At 44.4% G+C, this 20759-nt stretch overlaps 1 protein-coding gene across 1 annotated transcript; it reads left to right on the forward strand.

The window, feature by feature from the left end:
• Positions 1-1380: 1380 nt before the first annotated feature.
• LOC139368727 (interferon-related developmental regulator 2-like) lies at positions 1381-17522 on the forward strand. Its single transcript, XM_071108020.1, has 12 exons — positions 1381-1852; positions 13188-13304; positions 13459-13546; positions 13776-13900; positions 14448-14605; positions 14728-14781; positions 14915-15093; positions 15329-15437; positions 15672-15800; positions 15967-16095; positions 16315-16407; positions 16724-17522. The coding sequence occupies exons 1-12, from the start codon at positions 1813-1815 to the stop codon at positions 16802-16804; spliced, it is 1302 nt and encodes a 433-aa protein (XP_070964121.1). The 5' UTR covers positions 1381-1812; the 3' UTR covers positions 16805-17522.
• The last annotated feature ends 3237 nt before the right edge of the window (positions 17523-20759 follow it).

Raw genomic sequence — 20759 nt, forward strand, 5'->3', positions numbered from 1 at the left:
ATCATCCCAGACACCCTGGACCCACTCCAATTCCCATGCCGCCCCAACAGATCCACAGATGACACAATCTCTATTGCACTCCACACTGCTCTCTCCCACCTGGACAAGAGAAATACCTATGTGAGAATGCTGTTCATTGACTACAGGTCAGCGTTCAATGCCATAGTCCCTCCAAGCTAATCACCCAGCTCTGGACCCTGGGACTGAACACCTCCCTCTGCAACTGGATCCTGGACTTTCTGATGGGCCAGCCCTCAGGTGGTGAGGGTAGGTAACAACACATCTGCCACACTGACCCTCAACATAGTGCCCCTTCAGGCATTTGGCATGGGCCCACCACATGCACTGCTGCGACAGCTCAGTCTATTATCTATCTTATTGCCAAGTCACTTTACCTCTAGCTATATGTACATAGCTACATCAATTACCCCATACCCCAGCAAGTCGACTTGGTATGGTACTCCCTATATTTAGCCATGTTATTTTTTACTTGTTATTGTTATTCACTGTGTATTTATTCCTCATGTCACTATTTCTATTTTTATTTTATCTTTGTATCTTTATCTTGAACTCTGCATTGTTGGAAAAGGATCCGTAAGTAAGCATTTCACTGTTAGATTACACCTACTGTTTACAAAGCGTGTGAAAAATACAATTTGATTGGACAATTTTTCTTAATTTTTTACTCTGCATCATTGCGAAAGGACTCATAAGTAAGCGTTTCACAGTAAAATTCACACAAATTGTCGGACGACCCCAACAGCTGATTTGTTTTGGGGTATTATGGATACTGTAGTTTAGTCGAAGACGAATTCATGCTTTGGGCACTTAAATGAGAATCATCATATGACTACAAAACACAGCTTTGCCTAATATATCTAATAAGAGGTGGGTCTGAAAGCAGTTACCACTTACCCAGGAGAAGATGGTGGATTTGTTAGAACTGGTGCTTTTACTGGTCGACCTTCTTATTATAGCCCAGTGTTCCTGACATGGTTTCGAGGCCTTTTCAGAATTCTTGCTCCCATAAATGTGCTGTGTCAAAGGACACTTTGTTGGTAAATAAAATTGACTTTGGGAAGGTTATCAACACGACTCGGATTGTGAAAAGCAGAAATGTCAGGTTGAAAATGATTGTGGATACGGCAACAGTAATTAGGAATAACAGTATATGTTTCTGTTGACATGATTTTTAAATGCTGCTTAATCCTATAGTTAGATTGTCTGAACATGATAGAGAAAGTTTGAAGAGGGATAGAGTTTTTGGGGAGGGTTTGATAGAAGTTAATGGGATTTGTTTTTTCTTAGTACAGAATTAGGCAAACCATGATTGATCGCACACTCCAGTGCAATAGGTGGCGGCATACACCTTAAACGTTTGCTTGTGGAACGCCTTTATACCAAAGAAGAAGATGTGTGAATTTGGAACAGCAACGTGCTCGATACTCCATTCCAAACACTTTAAAAAACATGTTGTATCTCAATCTGGCATTAGATATCGGTTACCCGGGGACAATCACAGGTAATGAAGAAAAACAAATTCCTCGACTTGTAAAGCCAACTCCACATCATCTGCGGTGGTGAAACGTGGTGCCACTAAAAACAAGTGGGGGATCGAGTCTAGCTAACGTTATTTTTTAATTTTTTTTATATATGGTGTCATCACACTAATTAAGATCTTGAATACATCGTGACCTCCGAGGTTGTTTTCAAAAGACTGTCAAGGCCTTGAATATTAATTGTTCAGTTTCGGCTCCGGGGGTGCCCTGTTGAGACTTGGAAGTGAATTTGTGAAGAAACCTGATTGGCGACATGCCAAGGAGTAAAAAAGGGAAACGTAGTTCAAACAAGGGTAAGTTGGCTAACTGCTGTCTTATTTGTTAACATATGATTATGTGTAGCAAAGGGCTAATATATATTATTTGTATCACAATCTAAGCTGGCATAAATGCTGTGCAACTGCCTGAATTGATCGGTTCCATATGGAACAAAGTTGCTACACTACAGTAGTTAGCTACTTTCTCATAGAATGACCATTATTTGTAGCAATGCATTGACAAACTGGTGTTTGATAATAGCTAGCTATCTAACACCTTATATAACTGCTATAACACACTATATATCTGTACAGTATGCAGTGTTTTGTTTGCATTCTGAGCTAGACAATTTGTTTATCTTGCTCAGTACGTTAGCTAGCTAGCTAGATTTATTTGCAAGCAATTTTGCCTTAGCTAGCTAACTTTGCTTGTTATAATTGACCACTTGATCATTTTATTTCATCATTATTTATGCAGTTAAGTCGATTGAGGACATATTCTTATTTACAGTGACCTGTCAAACATCAATAAACAACAATTGCAGTATACATAACTATCTAAATACACATCAATTACACAATACATGAAAAGCAAACGCATTCAAAGTGACATTGCCACATAGCTCTAACATAGTAGCTTGTGCACTGGGAGTATTCCTAGCAAGGCTGGTGTTAGTCTGAAAAAGAGACCTAATGGCATGTGCCTGTGATTTGTGGTGGGGAGTTGATTCTTTGCCCTTCGATCCGAGCTTCTATTCCTACTACCACTAAGATTCAGTATTTTGCAATGGAGGAGATGAGTAGTTGAAAGAGCAAGAAAAGGCAGGGTCACTAGGCAGGTGGGCCACCAGGCAGTACAGTCAGAACCATGTATCGGTAAACAAAAGATGTAGGCCTATATCGCAATACTGTATCTCTGTTTCTTGGCTTGCAATGGCTCGTAAATTCACTAAATTAGAGGCTATCAATGAGTAGGCTGACATCAATGTGCTGGAGCTCAGGGTGGTTCGCCTAGCTCTTCAACAGTTCCAGCCCTATCTGGTAGGACAACATTTCCTGATCCAATGGCTTGGTAGCTCTTGCCGTGGGCCCAGTCCCGCCGGATGGGGGCCTGGAGTCTACACCACGGGTTGGCAACCTTTTTTCTGTTGAGTGCCAATTTACAATTTATCCTACCATTTCTAACGATCTGCGTGCCAGTTATGATGTTCATATGTGCATTACAGCTAATTGTGTATTGAATGTTTAATTGCCCACAAACAGAAGAATTCCATAACTGAACGAAACATATCAAGCACTCGTAAGTAGACTCACCTCTTTATTTAAAAATAACTTAATACTCTCGTAGCCTATAGCTGTCTTTGTTAGTCAAGTTGCAGCACTCCAGGGCTACAGCACACCAAGATGGTAAAACATAGTACCGCAACTATAGGCCCAGCTACATCAGATGAGCGATGCCACACCAAGGCGCTGTTCATTAGCACCACGGAGCTCCACTATAGGCCTAGCTACATCAGATGAGCGATGCCACACCAAGGCGCTGTCCATTAGCACCACGGAGCTCCACTATAGGCCGAGCTACATCAGATGAGCAATGCCACACCAAGGCGCTGTCCATTAGCACCACGGAGCTCCACTATAGGCCTAGCTACATCAGATGAGCGATGCCACACCAAGGCGCTGTCCATTAGCACCACTATAGGCCAAGCTACATCAGATGAGCGATGCCACACCAAGGCGCTGTCCATTAGCACCGCGGAGCTCCACTATAGGCCGAGCAACATCAGATTAGCGATACCACACCAAGGCGCTGTCCATTAGCACCACGGAGCTCGACTATAGGCCGAGCTACATCAGATGAGCGATACCACACCAAGGCGCTGTCCATTAGCACCACGGAGCTCCACTATAGGCCGAGCTACATCAGATGAGCGATGCCACACCAAGGCACTGTCCATTAGCACCACGGAGCTCCACTATAGACCGAGCTACATCAGATGAGCGATGCCACACCAAGGCGCTGTCCATTAGCACCACGGAGCTCCACTATAGGCCGAGCTACATCAGATGAGCGATACCACACCAAGGCGCTGTCCATTAGCACCGCGGAGCTCCACTATAGGCCGAGCTACATCAGATGAGCGATGCCATACCAAGGCGCTGTCCATTAGCACCACAGAGCTCCACTATAGACCGAGCTACATCAGATGAGCGATGCCACACCAAGGCGCTGTCCATTAGCACCACGGAGCTCCACTATAGGCCGAGCTACATCAGATGAGCGATACCACACCAAGGCGCTGTCCATTAGCACCACGGAGCTCCACTATAGGCCGAGCTACATCAGATGAGCGATGCCATACCAAGGCGCTGTCCATTAGCACCACGGAGCTCCACTATAGACCGAGCTACATCAGATGAGCGATGCCACACCAAGGCGCTGTCCATTAGCACCACGGAGCTCCACTATAGGCCGAGCTACATCAGATGAGCGATACCACACCAAGGCGCTGTCCATTAGCACCACGGAGCTCCACTATAGGCCGAGCTACATCAGATGAGCGAAGCCACACCAAGGCGCTGTCCATTAGCACCACGGAGCTCCACTATAGGCCGAGCTACATCAGATGAGCGATGCCACACCAAGGCGCTGTCCATTAGCACCACGGAGCTCCACTATAGGCCGAGCTACATCAGATGAGCGATGCCACACCAAGGCGCTGTCCATTAGCACCACGGAGCTCCACTATAGGCCGAGCTACATCAGATGAGCGATGCCACACCAAGGCGCTGTCCATTAGCACCACGGAGCTCCACTATAGGCCGAGCTACATCAGATGAGCGATGCCACACCAAGGCTCTGTCCATTAGCACCACGGAGCTCCACTATAGGCCGAGCTACATCAGATGAGCGAAGCCACACCAAGGCGCTGTCCATTAGCACCGCGGAGCTCCACTATAGGCCGAGCTACATCAGATGAGCGATGCCATACCAAGGCGCTGTCCATTAGCACCACGGAGCTCCACTATAGGCCGAGCTACATCAGATGAGCGATGCCACACCAAGGCGCTGTCCATTAGCACCACGGAGCTCCACTATAGGCCTAGCTACATCAGATGAGCGATGCCACACCAAGGCGCTGTCCATTAGCACCACGGAGCTCCACTATAGACCGAGCTACATCAGATGAGCGATGCCACACCAAGGCGCTGTCCATTAGCACCACGGAGCTCCACTATAGGCCGAGCTACATCAGATGAGCGATACCACACCAAGGCCGCTGTCTTCGCTCCTTTTTAAAACACATCTATAGATCTTTGTATTCTACTTCCTGATTTTGGCATTGTTTTGTCGGGTTTGTAAGTTTTTTCTTTTGTGTTTATTATTCCATTGCGTTATGTGTATTTGTCTGACATGCAGTTGTGGTTAGCAGATTTAAAGCGATGGTCATTTTAATTTTGAAGTGTGCTTTATTGTGACTTGATGGGCTGTGTTAGTGGTTTTATGTATATTTTGTAAAGCTGTCTAAATGTTGGTTTTATTTATGTTTTTGAATGATGGACAATATTAGTTTGAGTTTTATCCAGATAGAATCCAGATTTCATTGTGGTGAGACACTTCACTGTTTTCAATTGCATTTATCAGACATTTTGATTGTTTATATGGAAATGTTGTTAGAACATTTGGAAATATGATTTATACATCTTTGTTAATAATAAATCATGTGTTTTAAATTGCTCCTCCATTCATTTTTGTGGAAGTCACATTTCAATATAGGCTACAGAACTACAAAGGCCAAATAATATGTGATTAAAAAAACTAACATTTATTTAAAAATACAAGGTTCAATAAAAAAAGACAGGCGACAGGCCTAACAACAACCCTAAACATAATGTGTTATCATGTCCATAACTACTGCTGAGAATCGTAGCCTACTCAGTCTCTTGTCTCCCCCGTCTTATTCCATATCCCCTGCAACACACTCTCACATTACTAATTGCTGAAATTTACTGGCATGAACATTACAAGGTTATATCATTTTGTATTGAAAATCACATCTTACCGATCACATCTTACCGATTTTTTAATGCGATCCTTGTCCCTGCTTTCCATTGCTGAGCCGCGTAATATCTGGGCTATATTAGGAGACTGAGCTGCACACAGGCCTCTGAGTGGTCAGCCGGCAGCGTGAGGGGCTCAGTATTGACTTAATGTGTGAAAAGTTCGCATAGATACGTGGATTTGAATGCTGAAAGCATTGCACATATGCAACCTTCTTCAGACCGTCCTTTCACTGGCAGGCTCTCCCAACATTGGATAATGGAGGCCCCTTGATCGCTCTGTCCCTTCCAGTTCTTTGCGCAGCTCCATGAATTTTGATGACCAAAGGGAGGATGCCTTGAGCTCGATCAGCTGCATTTCAAAGTCCTTGGTTCCCATCCAATGAAACACAGACCGATCCAAGTCGCTCTCCTCAAAGTTGTCTGGCTTGATCAAAAAATAAAACATTGGGCCATGTTCCTTGAAGTCTTTAAATCTGACAGAGAACTCCGACTTTAGCTCCCCCATGTACACTCCGATGGCGTCAGTACTGACTATTGCGTTGACAGCCCTTTTGAGTTGCTTGAAGTAGCGGAACGTTCCACTTTGAATATCCCGCTAGTAAACTTCTTCTAGCTTGGCAATGAATGCCTTCCATGCATGGAACACATCCAGCACTGTTTGGCCTGAATCCTGCAGGCGCAGGTTGAGCTCATTGAGGTAACCTGTTACGTCAGTGTAACACATCAGTTTTACAAGCCAATCCTCAAGCTCTGGGTAGTTTTGGCCCTTTTCAGCCAGAACGGCTTTAACCTTATCCAAACACTCCACAAACTGTTCCAGAAACTTCCCTCTACTGACACTGCAGTGAAGAGGAAAGTCTTAGTGGATTTGTTCAGAGACAAGTGAGCAACAAGGAAATTCACAATTTGAACTACAGAAGCTATCACAGTACCTAAAATCGGAATTTGAAATCTTGGAACAGATTCTCTTGGTGAATGACAGTGAAATTTAACCACAGGGTGGCCAATTTAATCTTCAATCAGCTTTGCGAATAGTTTGTTTCCCTACCATTAGTGGGGGCACTGTCAGTTGTAATGGCGAACGTTTTTAATATCGACACCACTCTCCTCAAAATGATCTGTGAAGGCTTTTGCTACATCTTCCCCTTTAGTGTTACTATGCATGGGTTTTGGACAAAGCAGCTCCTCACCTACCTGCTCTGAGTCACAGTATCTGACAACTGCTATATGTGGAATGTCATTCACTGGTGCGCAATGTCTAATATTAAAGAAGTCTCTGGGTATTGCTCAGAGACTTATGATAAGCTGGAGACCACACTGTATACCAAGAGTTCTCATCTATATTATTCGTAGCTGTTTATTTACCACCACAGACCGATGCTGGCACTAAGGCCTCACTCAACCAGCTGTATAATGCCAAAAGCAAACAAGAAAATGCTCATCCAGAAGAAGCGCTCCTAGTGGCTGGGGGACTTTAATGCAGGCAAACTTATCCGTCAGTGGGCAGTGTGGGCAGTGATGCCCACAGCAAGTAGCTCATACATGTGCGTTTCAACAATACTGTGTAACTCCAGTAGGGCAACATCTGAAAAATAGTGTGTACTGGGGCTCGATCAGTCGGCGAAAGCCAACATCATCCACGACAGAGAACGGTTGATTTGTCAAGGGCAATGAATTCCATTATCTTGTCATTAATGTATTTCTCTTTTGAGTTGTCTCGCTGAAATGTTCAAACTTTTTCAAATGACTGCTGGACTTGAACTTGTTTAGTTGTTGGAAGTGTGCACTTAGTATTTTTCTGCTTTTGTTCTGTGTAGCGCTGTATTTTTCGTGGCGTCATTACCTCATCTACCTACGTTTATATAGGTATGCACGTCATCTACCTACGTTTATATAGGTATGCACGTCAGCTTTGACATCGGTTTTGCACATCGGCGTTAAACTAGACATCGGTCTAATGTTGGTATTTTTAGTTAATATCGGCCGATTCCGGTATGCTCACCTACTTTATTTTTTTTGTAATTTTTTTGTCTTTTTTAATTTTTAATATTTATATTGTGCATCCCTAGTTTTTACACTGCTGCTACTCACTGTTTATTATCTAGGCATAGTCACTTTACCCCTACCTATGTACAAATTACCTCGACTAACCTGTACCCCCTCATGTTGACTCGGTACCGGTACCCCCTGTATATAGCTTCGTTATTGTTTTTTGTGTTTTTAAAAAAAAATTTAACTTTAGCTTATTTGGTAAATATATTCTTAACTCTTTCTTGAACTGCATTGTTGGTTAAGGGCTTATAAGTAAGCATTTCACGGTAAGGTCCACACCTGTTGTGTTCGGGCCAGATGACAGAGTTTGATTTGATGTCTTTGAGATGATTGTGTCTTTTGTTAGGCAATCCATCAAGTAAAGCCTGTGAACTACTGAGGAAATCCTCCTTGACATTTTCCCCCATCAGTAAATTGGTTTCCATGTTTAGCAATGCACTGAGCAAACTTTGTAGCTTGATTTGACTGCATGTAGATTTGAAACACACTGCTTTGCTTTTCATACCTGGACAGGGCCCTCTTGATTCCTAAAGCCTTGTCCGCCTCATCCTTGAAGTTTTTCTCATGTCTCATTTCAAAATGACGCAGTACACTTGATGTCCGACAAACAACAGTTTTACAACAGAGTGCAAACAGCCCGTCCCTTTAGTTAAACAAATCCATATTCCTTTGTCCAAGAGGCAAAAGATGAGCGGACATCTGCCTTATTTTTCTTTGCTGATGACATTTTGCGCCCTTAACTTTTTAAATATCAAAAGAAAGCTTGCTAGCTGCTAGCCATGTGAAAACAAATCATCGTCAGTGCCGCCTTGGTTTTGAATTTAGAGTAGAGTGGAGGCGGGTTGTCTTGCGCTGAACTAATAATGATTTTCCTGCAAAATCATGAAAGCCCATTGGCTAATCAGGTTGGACATACCTTGGGAACTACAATATTGCCTTAAACTGTTGGAATTTGGATCTGCACCGCCTCCATCTTCGGGCTTGGCCTCTGAGGCGTTGGTGGACCTGTCTAGGCCTTTAGGACAATGTGGTGAACACAGTGCGGAGCGCCATGGTTTCTTCCACCAACGCGTCATATCAAATGTGGTGGGGCATATTCTGTACCTGGTGTGAGAGCCATATGTGCAAATGGTTTTAGTCACTGCTCAATGCAGGCCGAGGGACATTCCACATTGAGAGTATAGCCGTTATCTCGGCATGCCACGATGAAGTTCATTGCTCTCCAAATTTATGGAGCTCGACGTCTGTGTCCAGCAATGGCCCACTCGGTGCCAAACTGGAACGTTAACGTGGTGCTGTCAGTGCTTGCTGAGCCCCTAGAGTCGAGGACTTTGAAGCATCTATCGATGAAGGTGGCATTCCTGTTGGCTATTACCTCAACTAAGAGGGTGAGCGAACTTCATGCTTTTTCAGTGTGCGCTGAATGTGTTTACGAATGGGTCCAGACGAGGAGTGTCACCCTCCGTCTTAACCTCTTATTCTTGCCGAAGGTCCTGTTTGACAGATGTGAACTGACCCTTACGTTTGTCCGCATATGCTCCTCCTTCGGATGAGCTGGGTGTTAGGTATATACTTATACCTACTAGAGGAGTAGGTATATCGTGGGCACTGCTTTGAGGAGTTCCTCTCAATGACATTTGCGCCTCAGCCAGTTGCGCATCGTCTAGCACCTTTTTTCTAGGTACATCGAGTCATTGTTGCCCCCGCCAATGAGGTCGGAACTGCTGTGGTGGGTTTTGCCCAAACCCTGAGTGGGAACTGAGGGACATAGCCCTGAGCTCAGTCCTACGGGACTTTGTTCTCTGTCTGGCCCTTACCTAGTTCACCGATTTGAATCTGGTATTGTGATACCATATTGGCGTGATCCAACATAGTGCTACATGTCAAAGGTTACTTATGTAACCACGGTTATGTGAGCTATTGGATCTCTCCAATCCTCTCTGTGATCTACGGCTCCTCAAAGGACACGAGGTGGAAGTAGTATGGCGGCAGCTATTTAAGGTGGTCAGTTGCAGAACTACCCGGTACACGGGACTAATCTCATATTCTTTCTCAGAGCCTCGGAAGGCTACCATATTGGAGTGATCCAATAGCTCACATAACCGTGGTTACATGTGTAAACTTAGTTGTCCGCCTTTGTTTAATGTTGAAATCAAGTGTCCTTCCTGGATAAGATGCTTTTCTTTCTCAGAATGAGACTGTCATTGCTGAATGCTGAGACTTTTTGCCATGTGTGCAGGTGGCCAAATGTCAGCATAGTGGTAGAAACATTCAAATTACGGATCCTAAGGAACTTCTGCCCATATATAAAGGAATGTTTTTATGCTCATTGCACATTCATAAAACACAAACTAGACAACTAGCCCGTAGACCTGGCTAAAATGCAGCTAGCGGTACGTGAAACTCCAAGGCCGTGTGCAACCGAAACTGATTATACATTTTCCACCATGTTCATTGATATTCCATATTTTAGTAGGGTCAGTTGGTACAAATGGTATGGATAGAAAGGTTAAGGCCTTTAGGACAATGTCTCAATGTGTTTCTGTGTCCATATGACCGATTCTGTTGGACCAAACCTCAAATGCAAATAGCGAGTTGAAACTGCTTTCTGTCAGAGAGGAAGAAGTGATCTTCCATCTTTGTTGTGAGTGGCAGGGCGAGGGGCTTGGTGTGTGCGACTGGGGGCTTGGTGTGTGCGACTGGGAAGTTGCACAGAAGGAGCGAAAGAGACGAGACCAAAAAGACAAATGCTCATATAAACAAACAAATTAAACCTTGATTCTTGCAGTACTGGCATTTGGAACATTGCGTTCAAACATTAAGTAGAATTGATTTGATCTATCGCCCAGCCCTAGTCCCTAGGCTGGCAGGGAGCTCCGCCCCCGGTCAATTGTGGTCTGATTTGGGAAGTGCACATAACGTGAGGACTCAACACGTCTCCCCACGATAATGGACTCAGACTAGGGGTCAGATTACTGAATGCTCAAACTCCTTTTTGTCACATGTACAGGTGGCCAAATGTCAGCATAGTGGTAGAAACGGTAAAATGACATTCTAATGAATGTTTGCTCAACTGGAATACTTTAGCTAGCTATCTCCAAGTAAAATCCATGTTTATAACAACCACTGAGTAATCTATATTAGATATCTCCATGTGACCCGTAGTAAAGATGGTAGAATTAATCTTATTGCTGTTCAATTGATGAGAATGATCAAACGGGACAGGTTACACAGAGAAGTGTCTGGTGAAAGCAAGAGCTGCACTGCTGAGAGCAACATGAAGAAGGAGAGGAGGTTTACTCTCTAATAGTATCTTCCTCCATCCATGGCCAACCTTTCATCCCTTCTCCCTGCACCTGAACCCCTTAACTGGCTGTCACAGACGGGGGGTTATACAGTTGTATCTGTTGGCCAAGGGCCCCGTCTCTCAAAGGTAACACAGCAGGACTCCAACCCCTGGCCTGCTTCAAATCTTATTCACCGTTCATGTAACCTGGACCCACGTACTAATGTGTCCCTACATCACCTGGACTAATTTGATGCCCATGGCCATCTGTCAACTATTCCCACTTGACCATCACATCCCAGTACTTCTCCACCCACTTGACTAACTCATCTTTACCGTTCGTCATTGTTACAGTTCATATGATATTGCATGGCTCATGACTTTACAGGTGTAGTAGCTAGGTTTGAATATTCCAAACAATGTCCTCGGAAGTGTTGTTTTACCCTGCCTCATGTCACTCCGGCTGGTCCCAGGACTCCCAGCCTTCTCTCTCCCTCTCTGTCCTACTAACACTGTATCCACATCTTGGATACCCCCAGCTCCGCCGTCCCCTCTGCACATGTTGGCCAACTCACTGACCTAACTCCTCTCATAGAGGCTTCATTCAGAATGCTGCATAAACCATGGCATTACCATTTGTCAGCTTTCCCATCTCTTACACCCTGTGTTTGTTTTTTCTTATCTGTGGTTTCGAGCTTAGGCAGCAGGGAAGTTGCTTATGTTTTGAAAAGCTCAGTTAAAGACCCAATTGGCCAAGACTAAGTTTTGAGACTTGTGGGGACAGGAAGCCCCTTCATCTCACTGGCTGTGTCTGGAAAAGAAAAGCCCTGTCACACTCTCAAGCGCCTCCCCTTGTCATGACTGAGGTGCAGACACTTGTGGAAAGCTTGAGTGATTGCCATAGGCTGACACGTGCATAGTGTTGGCTGTGAACACTCTGCCTGAGGTTCAAGGTTGAGTACCAGTAAGTCACGTGACTGATAAGGGCCCACTCTGTACAGTATGATCACTAGAGACAGAGAAGGTGACTTATGGGAATGAATTACAGCACCAGTCAAAAGTTTGGACACCTACTCATTAAAGGGCTTTTCTTTATTTTTACTATTTTCTACATTGTAAAAACTATAAAATAACACACATGGAATCATGTAGTAACCAAAAAAGTTCAACAAATCAAAATATATTTGAGGTTCTTCAAAGTAGCCACCCTTTGCCTTGATGACACTAAATGAATGGACATGCTTCCTGGAGGCCATTGTTGATACAGTACTTTTGGTCACGCAGTGTATTCTAGGACGTCATAGTAAATGACAATGTGGAGCCTGGTCAGGCTTCCCCCAGCCCTAGAGCTATTCAACAGGGAGGTGATTTTACAGCTTGATTCCCTGCATCAGGTCTGTCATCCCGGTGAACTTTCCCCCAGTAAAGCTCTCTGCTGGGGCTGGGCAGGCTGATTTTGGCGGTTCAACCTGGGGATCCAACTTCACTGATAAACTAAGAAAGGTCTGTCTTGAAGGATGAATTCCTTTGAGCCTTGGTATGCTAGGTCTTGATCACTGGAGTAAGGCAGTGTGGCCATGTGTGACTATATCCTCACTGTCTCTGCCATCTGTCAGGATAGGGCCACAGTCTGGTAGCTGTACTAGGGGCAGTGCCAGTCAGTTGGCTCGGCTGTGTCTGAGGGATTAACACTTCAGGCAGCGGCCGCCCGCAACCAGCCTTCCCAGTTTAGCTGCATGTGACGTGCCCGTGTGTGTCAGCACTGGGGAGAGAATAGACTTTGGTCTCTACAAGGGTCCTCGGATGTCATTACTGACAGAGACAGACAGCTGAGTGAGCCACTGACAGAGACCACGTTCACCTCAAACTCACACTCCTATCTCTCTGCATCTCTTTCCCCTTTTCTCTTGCTCTCACCTACTATCCTCCACTCTCCTTGTTCTTTCTATCCTCCGTTCTCTCTCATAGGGGGGAGGAATGGGGTGAAGGGTGGGTCTGGTGCCAGTGATGATGACCTGGCGTCTGATGTGCTCAGTCACTGCAGCAGTGCCAGCGAGAACGCCTCGGTGCTGGACGACAGCCCAGGTGGGTACACACACACACACACACACAAGCTAAGTCAACATTCATGTGCTCTCACACTACTAAACACAGGTGCATCATCCAAAGAAGCGTCATGCAGTTGATATAAGCTCTTTGTTTTGGCGCTTACCTGTCGTTTCCTCTGTGTCCACCACAGGAGCAGGTGAGCCACTAGATGAACAGACTGCCCAGGAGGAGACCGAGGACAAGCTGAAACAATGCATAGACAACCTGATGGACAAGAGGTGGGTCTCGCAGGATTTAAAATGTTTTTACAGAGGGACTTACTGTACACCTAACTTCTCAGAACTAAAGCCACCAACGTTGCTAGTACTTGGGTAAATGGACATGAGGAACATAAGATCAGCTTCAACATAATGGTGTGGTGTAAGAGGTGTCCTCTCATATAACTACAGCGTTAGGCAGAGCTGTGTGGAGACATACTGACGTGCCCCTTCCTCCTGTCCCTCGCAGTGCAAAGACACGCCTGGCAGCCCTGGAGTCTCTGAGAGGGGCCTTCTCATCCAGGCTGCTCTGTGACTTCCTGACAGAGAGACGCCTCACCATCAGCGACTGCCTGGAGAGGAGCCTGCGCAAGGGTGAGACTGACACCGTGCGACTGTCTGTGATGATGGTGGAGGGAGGAAGCTAGAGGCTGAATTTACCTACTCAATCTAGTCAAACGCAGGTGACTTTAGGTGGTGCTAGGCCAAGGAGATGAATTCGACCCGCACACACTGTTTGGTCTACCATGCCTTTATTTGGCTGGAAAATAAACATTGCTGATCCAGTGGATCGTCTTCAAGTATACCTGAATTTAAGCTCTATGAATTCAGAGTTTTTCTTGACAAAGTCCTGCAATAGCCTTCCTTTCTAGGTTTCTTCCTAGGTTTTGGCCTTTCTAGGGAGTTTTTCCTAGCCACCGTGCTTCTACACCTGCATTGCTTGCTGTTTGGGGTTTTAGGCTGGGTTTCTGTACAGCACTTTGAGATATCAGCTGATGTACGAAGGGCTATATAAATAAATTTGATTTGATTTGAATAGCCTGACTTCTCTTGTTGACCTTAAGGATTGTAAAGGGTTTCTTACCCTCCACCCTTTTTCTCCCTCTCTTTCTGTCCATCATTCTCTCCATTCTCCTCTCAGGTGGTGGAGAGGAGCAGGCTGCAGCGGCCACAGTGTGTGCCCAGCTGTGTGTGCAGCTGGGCGGGGGGGATGAGAGCGAGGAGGGCTTCAAGATCCTTCGACCCGTCCTCAGCGCCATCATGATTGACGGCTGTGCCAGTGTGGCCGCCCGCCAGAGCGTGAGTGTCACCATTGGCCTTCACCACAGTCCTGTTGTCGACTGCAGTTTTCCACTGAAAGTGCATGTATTCTTATAAGCCCACTCAGAGTTGAAGTGTCCCCTCTTTGTTTTCCCTGTCAGTGTGCCAGTGCTCTGGGTATGTGCTGCTATGTTTCTGCTGCGGAAGATGGAGAGGTGAGAATCTCTAGAAATCCTTTTCATTCTATTTCTCTGTAGCTGGAATAGAAACGTAATATGGCAAATCACGTACTTAATTTAATGTTTCTCCTTCACTCTCTGTCTTAATCGCTCTCTCTCGCTCTGGCAGGACTTGGTCAAATCCATGAGTCACCTGGAAAGTGTGTTCACCACGTCGTACCCCAACTTTGAGGGCACCCTGCCCACCCCCAAGGCCGGTACCCCTGGGCTCCACAGCGCCGCCCTGCACGCTTGGGCTCTACTCGTCACCCTCTGCCCCGCCTCCCGCCTCACTGTGCTGCTAGACATGTGAGTGAAACACACAGAACAGGGCAGCGTCTTAAATGACACCATTCCCCATGTACTACAGTGGTGCAGTACATTTGGACAAATTAGTGGAATAAATGGGGAATAGGCTGCTATTTCACATACAGACAGGATCTTGCCAATGAGGGGAAAAACAGCAAGATGGCACCTTAAATAAAAAGTGAATTTAACCTGTTGGTTTGCTCATCTCACTTCCTCTGTCTCCTATTGTGCTCAGACATCTACTCAAGCTACAGGCCTGCCTGGAGAGCAGCGATGTGAGCTACAGGATAGCTGTAGGGGAAACCATCGCCCTGCTGGTTGAACTGGGAAGAGATATAGACAGGGTATGTTCTGCCTCGTGACCAACCAGGGGCTGTAGGTTTAGCCTTTTAGATCACAATGAATAAGATTAGACATTGAGGACCTGATCCTAGATCAGCAGTCTTATTCTGAGACACTTTGTGAATACAGTCCCTGGTCTTATTCACACAGGCTCAAACACAATATGGATCCAATGTAGATCCCATGGAGAGGAAGTGAGGAAATATCCCTCCTTGTCCTTGTGTTTTTCTCTGTAGGAATTTGAAGACAACGACATGCTGTGTGAGTGCCTGAAAGGTCTGGCCACTGACGGGAACAAACACCGTGCCAAGAACGACAGGAGGAAACAGCGCTCCATATTCAGAGAGGTGCTGCACTACATAGAGGTGAGGAACCACCCGTCCCTCCACATACACTTCTAACGGTGCTTAATGGGTTTAAAATTCACCCCAGACCAGTCTCTCTAACTGGAGACCATAGGTCAGGGTGAGAAATAAATAACTATATAATGTTGATTTTAATATGGAAATATTCTCTCCCCCGCCTGTGCAGAATGAGGACTTCACAGAAGAGAAGATCCGCTTTGGTGTGGAGGGCATCTACATTGACAGCTGGATGCGCAGGAGGGTCTACGATGCCTTCAAAGAGGTGCTGGAGTCTGGAGTGAGACACCACCTTCAGGTTAGGACAAATTCTAGGTCTAGAAGTGTTTGTGAGGTAAATGTACTTTTTTACAGCAGAGATATCTGGTATCTCTGCAACCAACAATGTTCTAATCAAATGTCTGAAAGGGTTTTGATGCTTGTTTGCCTATGCTTTCTCATGTATCATTTAGTAATTGCTAATAGTCAGCTTGTCATTCTATGATATTTAAGGGTGTGCCTGGTCTTGTCTATGTAGTTTAATCCGTTGCTGAGGGATATCTTTGGCCTGGGACCCCCTCTGATTCTGGACTCCTCTGTCAAAGCCAGCAAGATCTCCCGTTTCGAGAAGGTGACCCCACGTCCTATGAACTTTAAAATGTCTGTAAACCCACCAGCAGATTACCACTGCCCTGAAACCATAACCACTGCCCTAAAACCAGAAAATACTGTTCAACAACCACACACATATCATGTGAGATCTCCACTGTCTAATGAAATATGTCGGTTAAACAAAATGTACCTGCCCATTAGCTTCTTTAGCAGGTACTATGACATGTTATGGGTTTGCCTAGTCTTCACAGGACCCAATAGAAACCTGCCCTCCATATTGGTATTCTTCATTTTGAATGGTGTAAATCGAACCTGTTGATTTATTTCCTTCACAGCATCTGTTCAACTCAGCGGCCTTCAAAGCCAGGACTAAACTAAGGAACAAAGTGAGGGACAAGAGAGCAGATGTGATGTGAGGAATGAAAGAGAGGATTGGAGGAGAGGAATTGATGGAACGTGCCTTGGCCCCATAGGATGGAGACCCTGAGGAGAAGAATACTGGGGTATATTTATTGAAGCGAAATGTTTGTAACGTTGCAGATAGAAATGTAATGAATAGAGCTGACATGATTTCCTTTTCCAAATGACAAACAATCCTATCTGTTCTACACAGTACATTTCTATAGGAATGTTCTGTAACGTTACACCCTCTTGAATAGGCCCCTTGCCCAAACTCATCTCACAGGACACAATGGCTGCTGCCAAACCAGGGACTTTGCAGACAATGCAAACTCGTGTGCGTGCATGTTTTTATTTGTAATTTAACACTACATAATAAAATCATGACACCTACGGGACGCCTGAAAATCAAACAGAAAGGTGGTTTATTGTATCTTTTTATTAATATTTTCGGAAGAATATCTTAACCATTTCTGGTCATGTACAGTATTTTATTTTCTAATTTATTGAAAGTGGGAGAACAGTACATTGATTTTTTAAAATAAGTTCTGTTTACAGACTTCAGATATGGGAAGAGGACAAGGAATGTACGTTTGGGTGTTTTCATGTATATTTTTATGCTGGTTGGTTGTGCATATAATCTATACATGTAAACTGAACAAAAATATAAATGCAACATGTTGGTCCTGTGTTTCATGAGCTGAAATAAAAGATCCTAGAAAGGGCTTATTTCTCTAATTTTGTGCACAATTTTTTTTTCATCTCTGTTAGTGAGCATTTCTCCTTTGCCAAGATAAGGTGGATGGAGTATCCAAAAACTGATTACAGCATAATCATTAAACAGGTGCACCTTGTGCTGGGGACAATAAAAGGCCACTCTAAAATGTGCAGGTTTGTCACACAACAATGTCACAGATGTCAAGTTTTGAGGGAGCGTGCAATATCCACCAGAGCTGTTGCCAGAAACTGTTCATTTCTCTACAATAAACTACCTCCAATGTCGATTTGGAGGATTTGGCGGTACGTCCAACCGCAGACCACGTGTAACCATGCCAGCCCAGGACCTCCACATCCGGCTTCACCTGCGGGATCGTCTGAGACCAGCCACCTGGACAGGTAATGAAACTGTGGGTTTGCAAAACCGAAGAATTTCTGCTCAAACTTTCAGGAACTGTCTTGGAATCTCATCTGCATGCTTGTCGTCCTCACCAGGGTCTTGACCTGACTGCAGTTCAGCATTGTAACCAACTTCAGTAGGCAAATGCTCACCTTTGATAGCCACTGGCACGCTGGAGAAGTGTGCTCTTCACGGGTCAATCCTGGTTTCAACTGTACTGGGCAGATAGCAGACAGCGTGTATGGCCTTGTGTGGGCGAGTGGTTTGCTCATGTCAATGTTGTGAACAGAGTACCCCATGGTGGCGTTGGGGTTATGGTATGGGCAGGCATAAGCTATGGACAATGAACACAATTGCATTTTATTGATGGCCATTTGAATGCACAGAGATAACGTGAAGAGATCCTGAGGCCCGTTGTCACACCATTCATCTGCCTCCATCACCTCATGTTTCAGCATGATAATGCACAGCCCCATGTTGCATGGATCTGTTCACAATTTATGGAAGATGAAAATGTCCCAGTTCTTCCACAGCCTGCATACTCACCAGACACGTCACCCATTGAGCATGTTTGGGATGCTCTGGCTCGACATGTACAACAGCGTGTTCCAGTTCCCTCCAATATCCAGCAACTTCACACAGCCATTGAAGAGGAGTGGGACAACATTCCACAGACATTCCACAGGCCAAAATCAATAGCCTGATCACCTCTGTGAAGGAGACGTCGTGCTGGATGAGGCAAATGGGGGTCACACCAGATACTTTTATTTCTTATTGTCTGATCCATGCCCCTACTTAAAAAAAGGTATTAGTGACAAACAGATGCTTTTCTGTATTACCAGTCATGTGAAATCCATAGATTAAGGGCTAATACATGTATTTCAATTGACTATATTCAATATTTTTGTTCATTGTCTATACAAATACATATGTATTCTAGGAGTGGACTCCAACAACAAAGTGCCATATAACTGATCATGTTGTTTTCCAAGATAGCCACGTATTTTGATGAACAATGCTATGTAACCCAAAGGATGAGGCAAATAAATTGATTATGGATAAATGTAATAACGCAGTAAGGCTGTTGTATCTATGTAATCATTCATTATTTTCTCTGTGTTTATGTTAAATGTTTTAATGTTGACATTGTAATGCACAGATCAAAGGCAAGGGATGAAAAGTAACCATTTATGGATCGCTGCGGACACGGTATTATTATATCTAGTTGGATTTGATAGGGAAGGATAACGTTTTCATTTTGTGAATCCACACTGGACAACAAATCAGTGACTGCAAGGTCATGTGTTGCTGCTGCCCCCTTGCGTTTGGTCTCCATCACCCCTGTTCTGCTAAATCTCATTCTCCACAAAATGGTATCATCTGCCGTGTCAACATGGAGCCCCTGGTAAAAGATGAGAAATTATTATTGCATTTTTTTGCAGATTTAGAAGTAATAATTTCAAACAAAATTTGACCATTTTGTTCCATTTTCATTAATATTAAAGTTAGCTCTAAACGTTATACATTTAAGCAGATAATTCATGTTCGTTGCATGCACGAGTTGTTTCATATCACCTGTGCTCAAACGAATCGATAAATGTGGTTAGTGCATGCAGTGTAAAGTGTTTCCAAATACAGTCGATAGCCGCACGAATGGGCACGAATGGGACCCGATGCTGTCATTACTTTGTACAAGGAATATAGTGGGTATCCCATTCCTATTATGCCTTCGTGACTGCGACCGAACCAGAAGGATGCTGCATTACTAGTTTTTAATTTGTCGACAGGTGAGCTCACACACACACTGATTTAAACCATACAAAAGTTATATGCGCACAAGCTGGTGCGTAAAAAGTTTTTTTTGTGTGTATGCTCTTCGCTTTAAAATGTACCTTAAAAAAAAAAAAATATACAACTTTCAAACTTCTCCACAAACTGCACTCAGAGTGGAGCCAAAGTGAGACAGTCAATGGAAACAGACTGCACAATACCCAGCAGTGGACACTGATTCAAGAGGACAGTAAAGATCTTACCACCAAACCCCTGCAGTCTCTTACACCATGAGTAAGTAGCGGACAGACAAGCCCCCACCTCACACTTTCCTGGTGCTGTCATGCCTTTGGATGATGTTACATAGTATGTGTGTAAAAATCCTTTCAAGTACTACTTAAGTATTTTTTGGGGGTATACGTACTTTAGTGTACTATTGATATTTTTGACAACTTTTACTTACCTACATTCCTAAAGAAAATAATATACTTTTTACTCCATACATTTTCCCTGACACCCAAAAGTACATTTTGACAGGAAAATGGTTCATTTCACGCAGTTATCAAGACAACATCCATGTTCATCCCTACTGCATCTGATCTGGCGGACACACTAAACACATTTTATTTGTAAATGAATGTCAGTGTTGTAGTGTGCCTGGCCCTGGCTATCTGTAAATTAAATAACAAATACATTGTGCTATCTGGTTTGCATAATGTAAGGCATTTGATACTTAAGTACATTTGAGCAATTCCAGCAATCGGGGTGGGACAATAATTAGGTAAGGAAGGAGTGGTCTAGCCTCGTACGAACCATCCTGATAGCCGTGTAGCGAAACAGAATGTAAGCTCGTGAGATCAGGATGGTTCGTACGCGGCTTGGAGTGTCCTGGGTGCGTCAGTCACATTTTTGTCTCACTTCATTCACCCACCCTGATACAATACGTAAAGGTTTGCTTCTACTTTTATATTGTCTGTTCGTTTTCAGATATGGAGCAGCTATGGCATGAGAAAAATGATCAATCTCACTGATCTCAACAAACATGGGAGAGCGTATGAGGATGGTAAGGCCTTGAGTGATTTGAA

The sequence above is a fragment of the Oncorhynchus clarkii genome, chromosome 16 (assembly GCF_045791955.1).
Source record: "Oncorhynchus clarkii lewisi isolate Uvic-CL-2024 chromosome 16, UVic_Ocla_1.0, whole genome shotgun sequence".
NCBI lineage: Eukaryota > Metazoa > Chordata > Actinopteri > Salmoniformes > Salmonidae > Oncorhynchus > Oncorhynchus clarkii.

Bases quoted from the DNA above. Each gene is read 5' to 3' on its own strand.
- LOC139368727 (XM_071108020.1), top strand. From the start codon at position 1,813: ATGCCAAGGAGTAAAAAAGGGAAACGTAGTTCAAACAAGG. The intron at 14,782-14,914 runs GTGAGAATCTCT...TCGCTCTGGCAG, and splicing joins CTGCTGCGGAAGATGGAGAG to GACTTGGTCAAATCCATGAG. The intron at 15,094-15,328 runs GTGAGTGAAACA...TATTGTGCTCAG, and splicing joins CTCACTGTGCTGCTAGACAT to ACATCTACTCAAGCTACAGG.